This window comes from Blastomyces dermatitidis (genome assembly GCF_000003525.1).
Source record: "Blastomyces dermatitidis ER-3 genomic scaffold supercont1.2, whole genome shotgun sequence".
NCBI lineage: Eukaryota > Fungi > Ascomycota > Eurotiomycetes > Onygenales > Ajellomycetaceae > Blastomyces > Blastomyces dermatitidis.
In genome coordinates this window covers 3,759,532-3,773,947 of record NW_025544775.1, presented here as the reverse complement: position 1 = coordinate 3,773,947, position 14,416 = coordinate 3,759,532, and the positions used below count along the sequence as shown (strand labels likewise).

The 14,416-nt window shown below is 47.2% G+C and overlaps 4 protein-coding genes across 5 annotated transcripts; 2 read left to right on the top strand and 2 right to left on the bottom strand.

Moving 5' to 3' along the window:
* Positions 1–5: 5 nt before the first annotated feature.
* BDCG_01831 (NUDIX family hydrolase) lies at positions 6–1,993 on the bottom strand. Its single transcript, XM_045417378.1, has 3 exons — positions 1,467–1,993; positions 985–1,337; positions 6–881 (listed from the first exon to the last, which is right to left on the bottom strand). Exons 1-3 carry the CDS (start codon positions 1,727–1,729, stop codon positions 280–282), a joined length of 1,218 nt encoding a protein of 405 aa, XP_045274210.1. The 5' UTR covers positions 1,730–1,993; the 3' UTR covers positions 6–279.
* A 44-nt stretch (positions 1,994–2,037) lies between these two features.
* Positions 2,038–4,703, bottom strand: BDCG_01830 (inosine-5'-monophosphate dehydrogenase). Its single transcript, XM_045417377.1, has 3 exons — positions 4,299–4,703; positions 3,928–4,236; positions 2,038–3,718 (listed from the first exon to the last, which is right to left on the bottom strand). Exons 1-3 carry the CDS (start codon positions 4,498–4,500, stop codon positions 2,580–2,582), a joined length of 1,650 nt encoding a protein of 549 aa, XP_045274209.1. The 5' UTR covers positions 4,501–4,703; the 3' UTR covers positions 2,038–2,579.
* A 153-nt stretch (positions 4,704–4,856) lies between these two features.
* Positions 4,857–11,050, top strand: BDCG_01829 (IQ domain-containing protein containing GTPase activating protein). The gene is made up of 4 exons (XM_045417376.1): positions 4,857–4,986; positions 5,047–9,093; positions 9,152–9,430; positions 9,495–11,050. The coding sequence occupies exons 2-4, from the start codon at positions 5,262–5,264 to the stop codon at positions 10,382–10,384; spliced, it is 5,001 nt and encodes a 1,666-aa protein (XP_045274208.1). The 5' UTR covers positions 4,857–4,986; positions 5,047–5,261; the 3' UTR covers positions 10,385–11,050.
* Positions 11,051–11,119: 69 nt separating this feature from the next.
* On the top strand, positions 11,120–14,219 carry BDCG_01828. Of its 2 annotated transcripts, XM_045417375.1 has the most exons (6): positions 11,385–11,732; positions 11,879–11,910; positions 12,024–12,103; positions 12,183–12,264; positions 12,351–13,832; positions 14,067–14,192. In XM_045417375.1, the coding sequence occupies exons 1-5, from the start codon at positions 11,651–11,653 to the stop codon at positions 13,695–13,697; spliced, it is 1,623 nt and encodes a 540-aa protein (XP_045279769.1). In that variant the 5' UTR covers positions 11,385–11,650; the 3' UTR covers positions 13,698–13,832; positions 14,067–14,192. The 2 variants fall into 2 exon arrangements, with proteins under 2 accessions (XP_045274207.1, XP_045279769.1); XM_045417374.1 differs by having other exon boundaries at positions 11,120–11,732; positions 12,351–14,219.
* The last annotated feature ends 197 nt before the right edge of the window (positions 14,220–14,416 follow it).

Sequence of the window (14,416 nt, the reverse complement as noted above, 5' to 3'; positions counted from 1 at the left end):
GAGAGCGAAGGAATTGTGCGTCATGTGACTAGGGGCAGAGATTTTAGGTTTGGAAGGTCGTGCGGTTAGGGTCTAAGGTGCGTGGTAATTTGTCGCATTTCTTCGACCATTACTCTGTATATTGCAGCGGCACTGCCAAGACCCGGCATCCTCTTACCGACTGACTCGAACCGATAGAAGCCTTTGTAGGAATGTTGTTTAACCAAGAGTGTACATGTAGTTTCTAATTACGGTCTACATATAGGTATCTTTACTAACAAAAAAACAGCAACTTCAATCTCATAGGGCGCTCTTTGCAAGTTTCTTCTCAGGCACAACCACCTCAATCCTCCAGCGAATCTCCACCTCCCTCGGCCCCTCTTTGCGAAAGCGCACTAGCACTACCCTATCCGGCTCCCCCTTCTTTCCAGAGCCCTGAAGTTCAGGCCCGACGTAATCCAAAGTGAGGATGTTTCGTCCATCTGGGACCTGCCCAATAGCTACCGGGGAGATATATTTATCGGTCCAGGGCGGTGACCCCGAATGCACAAAGTCGACAAATTCAGACCGGCGTCTGGCAGACTCCTCTTTGGAGACATCAGTCGCGTTTTCCCCCGGCCTCTCGAGGAATTGGGCGACGAATGAGAGTAGGAAGACCTGCGGGGGAAACATTATCGCATTCCCATTCTTGGCGAGCCGTAACCACTCCGATGCGGGGAGGAATCGGGCCTCCGTGATCTCTATCCCGCCATCAGATGTCGGCGCTTGGACTTCACTCTCTTCGCTGCCGATGATGCTTTTGGACTCTGAGGACAACGGGAGGAAGTAGAGGTACATCTGTGTTGTATAGCGTCTGGGGTTCGTGGTTGGCGTTATCCAGTGTGTAAACGGAATGAGGGGGTCTAGCTCGCACAAAAAAGGAAACAAACAGGTTGTCCTTGGTCAATCTAACAATATTCAAGCAGTATACTATTTGTTTGGGTTTCATGGTTCAATGTATCTGACCAATGTCTGGTTCTGCAGCTTCATCTATGCTCTTTAGCCACTTGTTGAACGTAATTTTGTTCTTGTGGATTGCATGTCTCCCTATCTCTCTCTCGTCCACGTTTACGTGGATCATTTTGCCGGTTCTCTTGTTTTTTGCGAGGAGGATACCGCTCTCTTCGAAGAGTTCGCGGATCGCCGCTCTTCGATAATGGGGGCCTTCATCGTGACTGTCCGGGTGCCCTGCTGGTGGGAAATCGCCATCTTGCGAAGATATGTTTCCTCCGGGAAACACATGAGCTGACGGGAAGGACGAGGAGTTTTGAACGCGGTGCAGCAATAGCACTTCGTTTTGCGGAGAGATAAGGATTACGCTGGCATGTAGACGAGTGCATTAACTTCTAGTCATTGCCCCGGTCATAAAAGTATTGCATATATATATATATACATATATATATATTTATATACTCCAGTGTGCGGATGCAAATACGCGAAGAACTGACCTTGCGCTCGGTTTTGGTATGGAGCGATCAACCCCTTTTTTCTTTGGAGGGGCCATCCTTCGATATTGTGGTAATCTCCGAACCGTCAAGTAAGTAGCTTTCTGGTTGAATCTGTGCGCGGGCCGAAGATACAAATAATTTGGCGCACTGGTATATTTCGTAGTAGGAGGGCAACTACCCCTAAAACCGCCGAGGGTTAATCGCAGAACGTTGCGAAGCTGATTTGCATTTGACGGGAATTGGCAACATCGGGAGGAAAGCATGTTAGCCAAATGGCTGCAGGCGGAGACGAGGGGGGAATATTTAAATTTAAATATTATTCCCGCCAGGCCGCGCCGTGGTTGCTCCGGGCGAATAATACTAAGTTCAATGCTTGTACCTTGGGTTTGGTTTGCCGAAACTCAGGTTCGCGGGGGAGGGTTTGGTTTATTTAGCCGCGTTTTCTGCCAGATATCCGAGGTTCCACCACACCATCTCGGCGTTGGCCTGCTGCTGCAGGTTCAAGTCCAGCTCGAGCTTCGGAGAACTTCCTGGCGAACGTTGAAAAAAAAAAACAAGGGTACTTGGTTGCCGAACGGGGAATTGCCCCTGAAGCAAAAATGAAGCTTAGCCACGTGAATTTCGGGCGACGGAGAGGTAAAGAATCTTGGTCTGGTGTAACTATTCAGTCTGGAAGGAAATCCGCTCGTCGGCACTCAACCTGCATTCAAGTTCCATACACTAACGATACTGTGCTCTCTCGAGCTGTGGCACAACACTACTCTGCATTTTCATTCTAGACTTATTTAACATAATTTTGATCGGGTCAGGTTTCATTACGTTTAAACTAACAACGAATATTTAGTGTTGGCCTTGTAATATAAATAGATGAATGGAGTGCGGTAATATTAATGCAAGAAGACTATTAATATGAATTGCTTTAACGGATCATATGGCTAATCACAGAGAGTCATGAAACTGCATAAACTTTTGAAAAAGAGTATCATAATAAATAATGACCATGTCCCCCATCCAGACAAACTCCAAAAACCAAAAAAAAAAATGATTCCCTTCTCCTCAATATAGTGACGGGGCGTCAGGAGCAATACCCACGTCCCCGGGCTTGCTGGTGGTTTAAGAATACAACTTTTTGTCGAAGCTGTGCAGGCCATGGACGCCACCCTCGGCTTGAGCGCTGACACTGCGCACTTCAAACCTAACTGAGCCACTGGCGACACCATCATGAAGCTCTTGCAGACTCTTAACTCCGATATCCTGCAGGGAGTGCTGGATACCGGCCATTAGGTATGGCACGAACTTGGTGACAGAGCCGCGATCCAACACTGAACCCGAAACGCCCTGGGCAACGAGAAGTCTGTCCGATTCAGAAAAGTATCTCGCAGTGCCGGCATTGCTTGCTTTACCGTCTTGGCCGACTCCAGCCTTTTTATCTTCCATGGCATCGATGCTTCCCATTCCCCGGTACGCCTTGACGAGCTGGCCTTCTCTGCTGACAAAGTAGGCACCGGGGGATTCGGTGGTACCAGCCAAGAGCCCACCCATCATAACAGTGGTGGCTCCCATCGCCAAGCCTTTGACAATATGGCCAATATTTTGGATACCACCATCCGCAATGCAGGGGACTCCGAAACGCGCGGCGAATTGGGATACACTGCGCACAGCTGCGGCTTGGGGCCTTCCCACTGCCATAACTTCTTGCGTGATGCAGGCACTTCCGCTGCCCATGCCAATGCGGAGACCATCTGCGCCTACGGCAATAAGAGCAGCCGCTTGATCCCTGGTGACAACGTTGCCAGCAATGACGTCAAGTTCGGGGTAGGTTTCTTTTATGTATTTGATCATCTCGATCTGATACATACTGTTGCCCTGGCTGCTATCCAAAATGACAATGTCAAGACCAGCATCTACCAATTTTTGGAGTCTGTCCTTGTCTTCGGGACGGGTGCCAATCGCGGCTGCGCAGATAAGTTGCTTGGACTGTGGCAGCTTGGAAGCAAGCGGATAGTGAAGATTCTTCATGAGATCGGACCTTGAAAGTAGGGAAACGAGGTTACCCTCGCTGTCGACAATAGGAAGTTTTCCTTTCTTGGAGCTTCGTAGGACCTCATTTGCTTCAGCGAGGGTGGTTCCTGAAGGTGCGGTAACAAGGTCCGTAGTCATGACAGCCGTGACAGGGTCATCACCAACGGGATGAAACTGGATGTCTCTGCTGGTAATCATTCCAACCAATTTGGAAAGGAGAGTTCCATTTTCTGGGCCACGAAACGCTAGTCAGCATATTCCGCCATAAGATCAATTTAAAAATAAAATGAGGATCAAAACCAAGCCTCAGACAAAAAATCCGGTCTCTCCATAGCAGCTTTCGCGGCTGCAGATGAACGAAAGTTATAGAATAAAGATTGAAAACATCATTGCAAGCGTAAACGAGGTACCACAGCAGAAATAGGAAACAGTAACTAACCTGTCACTGGGAATCCGCCAAATCCCCATTTCTCCTTCAGCGCTTTGGCCTCTGCCACCGTTGTCGTCGGGGAGATAACGACAGGTTCCAAGATGAAGCCGTTTTCATATCGCTTGACCTTTCTTACCATATTTGCTTGATCGTCTGCAGAACAATTGTGATGGATCACGCCAAGTCCACCGAGAAGAGCCATATGGATTGCCATCGAGTGCTCGGTGACTGTGTCCATGGGCGACGACAGCAGGGGAGCTTTTAAGCTGATTCGCTTCGTGACACGGGTTTCGAGAGATACGTCAGATGCGGGGAATCCTATTAAATAGCCGGTCAATTGTGTCTTCTCCACATACAATTCTTGTGAAGGTTATTCGAACCAATGTATCCAGGAAGGATGAGGAAATCATTGTAGGTCAGTGCTCCTCTCTTTTCGGAATCCAGCAGTTGATTGATGTCCAGGCCATCACCGGCATAATCGTTCTTGAGGACTTCCAGCGCTGTGGCAGGGTCTAGGAACTTTGAATCACCCGAGACATGCTCAAGGGCGTTCCCCGACGCATTTCCATTGGAAATTGGCATGGTGAAAATTGAAAAGGGACGATGGAAAATAAGGAAGGAGAAACGGCAATTTGCTAGATAGCAAACGGAGACACAGGCAGAAACAGAATAGAAAATACCAACAACAGAGGTTCAAACAAACGTTCTGTTGATGGGGAGAAATCGTCTTTCCCAAAGAAGAGAAAGAGAAGAAGAAAAAGAAAAAGAAGAAAAAAACCCGAGAGAAGATTTTGATAAGTTTCTTCCACGGTGGGCGCTTCTCGCGCGCTAGCACCAACTGGGCATGGCTGAACCTACTGCGTAAGCCGATAAGCGCCGCTATCATCAGGTGATCTGCAGCAGCCACCTTGCCGTTTTGGGAACTTTGTTTTGGTCCGGCAAAGGTGGGGATGGATGGGATGGGATGCAAACAACAAGCCTTCGCGGTGCAAGGGAAGCTCAACCTAGTGATTTCGTCTTGCAACAAGATAGACGCAAGCCTAAATATACTATCCCATACACACCACAGTACGTTTCTTCAGCGTCTTTGCTTTTCTGTTGTAACCAGAGCTGACAGGAGGTTTGCAGAGGAGTTCTTCGATTTGCCTAGCTGTGTTGTCTGTGCATTGCGTTAGTTGTCTGCGCTACTCTGAATCATTGGGTGGCACAGCCGAACAGCCCTTGGAGAGAACAATTTACATTTCCTTTTTTATCACTTTTCCGGCATGCGCGCAGTTGAACGCTGGACACTCTCTTGTCTCATCGAGCTAGCCTTTCTTCTCTTCTCTTGACCTGCCATCGTGATGTCGAACCTCCACCCCTTCAGACGGTCTCAACCAGAACTACCAACAAATCCTCCCAGCCCGCTTCGTCATGGCTCGACCGCATCAACCAATTCCTCTGTTTATTCCTCCTACTCAAACTCCTTTGTTCCTAGCCGTACAAGTACCGTGTCCTCGAACTCCTCTGGCGGATTCATCTCAGATTCGAATGCTCAAAAGGGAAGGGTGAGCAGAATTGGGGAAAGGTTTGAACGAGCCTCCACGCCACCAAGTGCTAGCGAGACCTATGGAAACATTCGTCTTTCTTTGCGCCCACTCCCACAGGCACCCAATCGCGCATCTCCTCCGCCAGAACGGGTCAGTCGACAGCGAAGCCAGACAGTGACCACCGCGACATTTCAACATGACAGTATACCGAGCGGAAAAGTTGCCAAGATTGAGACTTATGACGGTGGCGATAGTATGCGACTACAGGAAAACACCGATAGCGCGGAACGGGAATATTCGCCCTCCATCCGACGACAGCATATCCGCACACAATCCACCCCGCATGCTCCAGCCTTACCGACCGCATTTACAGCCCCAGAGCTTGAAACCTTTCAAAAGTCTTCCACTCGACATTTGCGGACTCTTTCGAGACTTGCGCAAACCGAAAGCGAAGATTTTTCCATAGCATCCGTCATTCCCTCAGTTGCTGGTTTGCAGGGTCGCCGTCGGCTTAAGCGTGCAGACTCCATTCGGGCGTCAAAATCTCCAGCGAGTCCTCAGAAAGGTAGAGCATCCGCATGGGCAGAAAGCAGCTGGATTGACAAACAACGACAGTTTATACAAGCTTACGAGTATCTATGCCATATTGGAGAAGCTAAGGAATGGATTGAAGATGTTATTCACAAGTCTATCCCCCCCATCGTCCAGCTTGAAGAGGCTCTTCGGGATGGAGTCACACTCGCCGAATTGGTGCAGGCCTTGTATCCGCACCGCACTTTCCGTATATTCAGACACCCTAAACTGCAATACCGCCATTCTGATAATATTGCTCTCTTTTTCCAGCTTCTTAAGGAGATCGAACTCCCGGATTTATTTTGGTTTGAGCTGATCGACTTGTACGAAAAGAAAAACATTCCCAAAGTGATACATTGTATCCATGCCTTGTCTTGGCTACTATATAAAAAGGGGATCGTTAACTTCCGCATCGGGAATTTGGTTGGTCAACTGGAGTTCGAACATCATGAATTGGAACAAGTTCAGAAAGGTCTAGACACGTCAGGGGTTCCTATGCCCAGTTTCTCTGGTATGGGGGCAAGCTTTGGCGCGGAACCCGAGCCGGAACCGGAACCAGAGCCAGAGCCGGTCGAATCGGAGAAGGATAGGATTGATAGAGAGCTCCATGAGAACGAAGTCATTATTTCAGACCTTCAATCTCAAGCAAGAGGAGCTCTTGTGCGTCTGAGGCTTGGGAACGTAATGCAGGAGTTGTGGGATAACGAAAGTGCATTGATCGACCTACAGTCAAGGATACGAGGAGAGTGGTCCAGGGAAATAGTGGGTTACCGATTGAGCATGCGACGGTTTGCTGTAAATTTGCAATCATCGGCACGCGGATTCTTGGTTCGAATGAGATCTCAACACAGCAAACAATGCTGGAAAGAGAACGAGGCAGGCATCCTGATGCTTCAAAGCCTTGTTCGTGCTAAGAGTCTCCGTTCGCATGTTCAATTATTGAGAACTAGAGCAAGAAAGGAGGAGTCTGGAATTAAACAAATCCAAGCAGCCATCAGAGGAGCCTTGGCTAGGGGCCAAGTATACGACCAGTACGAGCAAAGCAAAGATGCCGAAGTCGAAGTCCAATCCCTCCAGGCCGCTATTCGAGGCATGTTGAAACGACACAGTGTTTCTCAAGATAGATTGGCCCTAGAAACTGGAACTCCCGCTATAACAGTGCTACAATCTGTCATTAGAGGCCTTATGAAGAGAAAGTCTTACGATTCCCAGAAGTTGCAGCTGGCGAAAATGAGCCATCAGTGGATTACTCTCCAGTCCATTGTTCGAGGATCTGCTGCCAGAGGAAGCTTTCAGGTTCTTCGAACTGGGCTGAAAGCCCAACTACCATCAATTATTGAAGTTCAAAGTGCCCTCCGCGGCGCTTCTCTGCGTACATCGGTTGAAGAAACTAAAAATTCACTCCGTGATAACGAGAAAAATATTCTTACTCTTCAATCTTTGTCTCGAGGACTCCTTCTGCGGAAGCGTCAGCTACTCGATCGAAATTCTCTCTTGCAGCAGAATTCTGTAATTGCCAAACTACAAGCTCTTTCGCGAGCTGCTATGCTGAGAATAGAAATCGGAAACTTCCTCTGTGAGCTCGAAAGGTCAAGTGAAGAGGTTGCTCAGCTCCAGGCCCTTATTCGTGCGATGTTCGTCAGGCTAGATGTTGGCCAGGCCTTGGCAGAACTGGAGGCGGAAGAAGATATGATAGTGGACTTTCAGTCCAACACCAGGGGCCTTCTTATACGACAGAAATTTGCGGAGAAACAGCGCTTCTATCGGGAGAATATGGATAAAGTTATAAAGGTTCAAAGCTTTGTGAGAGCCAAGATCCAGGGAGAAGCTTACAAGAGCTTGACCAGCGGAAAGAATCCTCCGGTTGGCACCATCAAAGGCTTTGTCCATTTGCTTAACGATAGCGATTTTGATTTCGATGAAGAAATTGAATTTGAACGTCTACGGAAAACAGTCGTGCAACATGTGCGACAGAATGAAATGGCCGACCAGTACATAACGCAATTGGATATCAAGATTGCCCTTCTCGTGAAAAATAAGATCACGCTCGACGAAGTCGTGAAACACCAAAAACATTTTGGTGGCCACGTCGGAGCTCTACTACCTAATAGCGACCTATCGTCTAAAGATCCATTTGACCTGAAAGCCTTGAATAAGACATCTCGACGGAAACTAGAGCAGTATCAGGAACTCTTCTTCGTTCTTCAAACGCAGCCGCAATATCTTGCTAGACTTTTTAGACGCATAAGGGAGCAGGCTACCCCAGAAAAGGAATGCGAGCGAATCAAGCATCTGGTTATGGGATTATTCGGTTACTCCCAGAAGAGGCGCGAAGAATACTACCTAATAAAGCTCCTTGTCAGGTCTGCGAAGGAGGAGATCGATCATTCATTTTCACTTCAAGACTACATACGGTGCAATGCTTTCTGGAACAAATTATTCGCTGCGTATACGAAGTCCCCGAAGGATCGGAAATTCATGCGGGATATTCTGGGTCATCTAGTGAAGGAGCATATTATCGAAAACACCGAACTTGACTTGGAGAGCGACCCTATGCAGATCTACCGCTCCACCATCAGGAACGAGGAGCTGCGCACTGGCAGGAAGAGCAGACGCCGAATAGACGTTCCTAAAGAAGAGGCGATTAGGGACCCTGAAACGAGAGAGACATTTGTTCGCCATTTGCAAGACCTACGTGACATTGCAGACCAGTTTTTTACATCGCTCGAAGAATTCTTACCTCGCATGCCGTTCGGAGTGCGATTTGTTTCACAGCAAGTTTATGAACATCTTTTGTCTAGATTCGAGAATGAGGATCATGGATACCTCCTGCAGGTTACTGGCCAGTGGGTTTGGAAAAACTATTTGCGTCCGGCGATAATGGAACCAGAAAGATGTGGTGTGGTAGATCGTGGTTTAAATCAGGAGCAGAAGCGAAACCTGGGAGAAATCGACAAAGTAATAGCGCAGGTAGCATCAGGCCGTCTCTTTGGTAACGAAAACGTGTATCTCCAGCCCCTGAATACTTGGGTTGAGAAGGCGATCCAGCGGTTAGGAGCTATATGGGGTAATTGTGCGTACCGCCCTGTCTTCTTCTCGCTGGGAATTTTCGTACTAACAGTCGAGGATAGTGGTTACCGTGCAAGATGCGGAGTCCTATTTTGATATCGATGCCTTCAACGACCTATACGCCAAAACGAAACCAACACTTTATATAAAACTTTCTGACATATTCTCGATCCATCAGCTTGTTGCTGCGGAGATATCCACTATATGCGTCGACCAGGATGATGTGATCAAGGAAGCCGTTCGAGATCTGGGCAGTGTCAAGAGCAATGAAAATGAGTTCATGAGCGTGAGCTCCTCCGAAATTAGCTTGACATTAACGCCCAAACTGCACAATGTCGAAGGTAGGTTTTGTTTTTTCAACATACTGAATTACTTTGGGATTTTTACTTACTGCGCATAATCCAGACCCCGATGCTGAAACAAAAGCCCTCTTTATGGAAACAAAACGATGTATTCTGTATATCATCCGCGTCCAATCCGCTGCAAATCTAATGGAAATCATGGTCAAACCGCCCACGGAAGAAGATGAGGAGCGCTGGTACGCGCTCGTTCGGGACGAGTTATCCTCAAGTAGTCGCAAACGCGGCGCATATTCGGACGCAAACTCCCTAATTGACATAGGATCCATGAGCTATCAGGATCTAAAGAGCACCGCGTTAGAGAACATCCTTCGCCTGGAACAAGCTGGACGTATAACACGGCAAAACAATTACCAGGACCTTCTGAATGCAATCGCAGTCGATATTCGGACAAAACATCGTCGGAGAATACAGCGCCAGCGAGAGCTGGAAAGCGTCCGACTTACTCTTGAGCGATTGAACGATCAAAGTGTATACTTGGAGCAGCAACTGAAGACTTATAACGACTACATCGAACAAGCCATGATAACTCTGCAGAATAAGAAAGGGAAGAAGCGATTCCTGATGCCATTCACTAAACAATGGGATCATGAGCGTGAATTACAACGATCCGGTCGCGTTTTCAAGTTCGGCTCATTTAAATATTCGGCCCGAAATCTCTCTGAGAAAGGCGTCCTTGTATACTGGAAAGGATATAACGAGCGACAATGGGACCGAGTTGACCTTACGATTTCTAGCAACCAAGTTGGGCTTTTCACTGTCGATGGAAGTAGTGGCAATATGATGATTCCCGGCGCCAACGCCCAGGTTCCGCTAAACGATCTCCTCGAGGCGCAATTCGACAATACGCAGTTCATGGACTTTTTCGAGGGGGCATTGCGGGTGAATGTCAAGATGTTTTTGCATTTGATTATGAGGAAATTTTGCACTGAGTGAAATGCATTGATGTGGTCGTTTTTCTTAAGTTCTTTTCGTTCTTCGATCTTCTTCTCTTTTTTGTTTCTTTTGTAAGTTTCTGGTTTTATGTTTATGTGATATTGATACACCACGGACGAATATTTTGCAGCTGATTGCACTGATACGAATTTTTATAAGGGGGCCGGGGTTGTTGTTTCTGAGATATATCCCTTTATCGTTCTTCGCTTGTTATCCAGCTCTTCTTTTCTCTCGCTCTTTTCCTTTGGAATCAATTTTCTATTACCCGACCCAGATAACAGACCGTTATATTCCTACATGACCACATTTTTGCGCCTCTGCCTCCCTGGTCTCCCCTCCAGCATATATACATTGGAAGCATGTGAACAGATTCTGGAGTCGAGGAAAAGAAAAGGCTGTCTTTAATATTGTACCCTTTACATATCCTTTCGTTATGCGCCCAGAGATCTGACTTACCTTTTATTATTTTGTTTTACCCCTTTTATTGATTTATCTTTTTCGGGCGATTGGAGCGGGACTTGGTGGTTTCTGCTGTGAGATTAGCTCTTTTGCTTCTATCTGGCGTTCATTAGTTATATTACTTTTCTCTTCTGAATGTATTTATTACTTTAGTTATGAGATTTAGTAATGAAAAGAGGAAACTTTGTTGACTCGTTCAATTTGACACTTTATTACTGTTTTCTCTTCAGCTTTTTGTGACCCATTCACTGCACAAGTAGTTAAAGCTGCTGCCAGAAAGTATTGTCCACAAGCATCTCAAGTCTAAATGCATTATCGAACCTTGCCTTGGTCACTCACTGGCACTCTCGTTATTTAACACTGCCTGTAACACACATGTCAATTATCCTTCGTAGAGCTAATATTTTTTTGACGGTCTAAATAAGGCTGTTTTGACGCTAGCTGTATCGGGGCGATCGGGAAAACCTTCCCTCCGCGGATGTCATCCCTGCATGAGGCGCAAATAGGAAGGACGATGCGAGCTTGAATCGGCCACGCAGAACTATCCTCCACGTCCCTTGATAACCCCAACGCCAACTCTTCAACTCCGACGTCTTCATCTCACCCCTCTCCTCCCCGCTACTCTCGCTGTGTACGACTCCAGCTGGCCGGTGTGGCCATTCACTCCTAACTCCGCCTTTACCGTATCCGCGTAGTTGTATTGACTGCGAAGTAAACCAATCTTAAACCCGCGTTCCCCTATTAGTCGGCCCCGACTTGTCCTCCGCTTTACTTCCGGATTCGCGCAAACGAATTTACACTTACACAATGGATTTCAGCTCCCTAAAGGATCAGGTCAGCAATTTAACGCTGTACGATATCAAAGCTGGCGTTAGAAAGGTGCAGAATGGTACGTTTCTACTGCTACCCTGTCCCCTTTCTCACCCGGGTGATTTCGCCGTATATTGGTTTCCCTCTGGATCTACCTTGTGTGGTACTGTTTCGTATAGTGGTTTGATTTGACTAATTCTTAACTGTTCTTTTAAATATGATTAGCCGTGATGAATTATACCGAGATGGAGGCGAAGGTCAGTCTTTGGTCTAGCTAATATAAACCTGCGCGGCCGTGAACATACATCTTTTCTTTTCTACACGACTCACTCCTCTTTGATATACAATCTCCTTACTTGAATGGATACAGGTTCGAGAAGCTACGAATAATGAGCCTTGGGGCGCCTCCTCTACGCTTATGCAGGAGATAGCAAACGCAACACATAGCTAGTTAGTGCCCGCTTGTCCCCATTCCTTACGGCTAAATTGCGGAGTTGATGATCTAACTCTTTGTCATTTGTGTTATTAGTCAATTGCTCAACGAAATTATGCCCATGATATATAAACGGTTTACGGAAAAGACTGCAGAGGAGTGGCGGCAAATTTATAAAGTATTCCACCCCCCCCACCCCCCCTCCCAATATTTATTTTGGAAGCTATCACACTGGAATGCATCTGACAATTTTTCCATTTCTAGGCCCTTCAACTCCTTGAATTTCTCGTTAAGAATGGTTCAGAGCGGGTTATCGACGATGCCCGTTCTCACGTTTCCCTCCTCCGGATGCTCCGTCAATTTCATTATATTGATCAGAATGGAAAAGATCAAGGTATAAACGTACGCAACCGAGCTCAAGAGTTGGCAAAACTTTTGAGTGATGTCGATGCGATCCGTGCAGAGAGAAAGAAGGCGAGGGCCAATCGAAATAAATTTGGAGGTATTGAGGGTGGAATGGGTTTGAGTTCATTCGGAAGTGGTTCCCGATATGGTGGGTTTGGGAGTGATGAAGCCTCATATGGTGGTTATAGCGGAGGAGTGTATGGGGACGGAGGCGGATTTGGTGGAAGCACCGGAGGCTACGAAGACAGTGGAAGAAGAAGCAATCGCTTCGAAGAATATGATGAAGGCGATGACGGTACTCCTGCTGCGCGTAAGCAAACCACGTCCTCCGCTGGCCCTACTCGGCGAGAAACGAAAAAGCCCGAACCGGCAAAGGAGCCGGAAGCCCTGTTTTCCTACAATAGTGAAGAGCGTATCTCAGACCCATCAGTTTCTGAGCCACCAAATGCGTTATTCAGCGTCTACGAAAGCTCGTCTGCTAGCTCTCAAAAAAACAAGATCGTCACCCAAAACAATGGAGATGATGATGACTTCGATGATTTCCAGTCTGCTCCTTCTTCTGCGCAAGCTGCGCCATCCCAACCACAGTTTTCTTCTATTCCTCCTCCAAACCTGGCCGCTACGACAACATCGTCAGTCACACAATATGCCGCGCCAACGCCCGTATCGGGTACACAGGGTCAAAACCTGAACGGCCTTGTTGGGTTTACCTCGCCATCGCCAAGCAACGTTTCCGTCGCATCTACCCAGTACCCAAGCCTTAACGGCGCCGGTAAATCAGCTTCAATGCAGCCACAACAATCACCAAAGCCAGCAGGATACCAAGCCATACAACCAAACTACTTCACCTCCGTCCCAGCACCACAACAGCCAACCTCCCAAACCCATGCCAAAACTCCACTCTCATCCCTCACTCCTACCTTGTCCGGCACCACAAAGCCGGCCGCGAGTACACCCACAAAAGCTAGTGGAGATGCATTCGGTAGTCTATGGACTACCGCGAGTACCAACGCTGGACTCAAGACAGCTACCTCGACACAGTCCAGGGGCCCTAATCTCGCCAGTATGGCAAAGGAGAAAACAAGTGCAAGCATATGGGGGGCACCTGCCACCCCTTCTGCTTCTAGCGCGAGCATGGGAAGCGGCAAACCACCAGCTACGAAGCCACAGAGCAGCGGGAATGAGTTGGATGGTCTGTTTGGATGAGATAATTTTTGGACAGATCTGTTGAAATGGGGGGCGATTTGCGTTTGCTAGGGTGTGAAGAGGTACGGAGGAAGGATGAAAAGGGAGGTGAAATTTATCTGGGGGTGTTTCAAACTAAACTGATATTGAACAGATGTGCGTGGATTTTTTGCTTTTTTCTTTTTTGAATTTTAGTAGAGAGCGAACTGGCCTTACTTGAGCGGACAGAACCCTTACCTACCTCCCTACTTCCTTACCTGTTCTATTCTGTTCTATTCCAATTTACTAATTCATAGTTGTCTTCGCTTTCTATTCTATGTTTCAAGCGGTGCCCAATATAACCATGGATGGATATATCACTAACATGAATTTTATTTGCCTTTCGACCAGCTTGTTTAAAATATTCCCCTACAATTTGTCCGCTACTTAAACCTACAAGTTGTCAAGGCTATTTATTTATTTTCCATCGCACGATCATCATTATTTAAGGAGTTAGGTACCTCAATTTTTTTTTTTTTTTTGGGGGGGGGGGGGGGGGGGGGGAAGAAGGAAGGGGAAAGGTTGGAATGTCATAAAAGCTTCCGCTTAAAAGGGCCAAAAAAGTTAAAAAAAAGAAAGGTTGGAAGATTTAGTTACTTTTTCCTGGCATGGGACAGCTTTAGCAGGGGATACCATACCGCTTGATCCTGATTTGAATTGGATTTGACTCCCCGCCCAAAAAAAAAAAAAAAAAAAAAAAA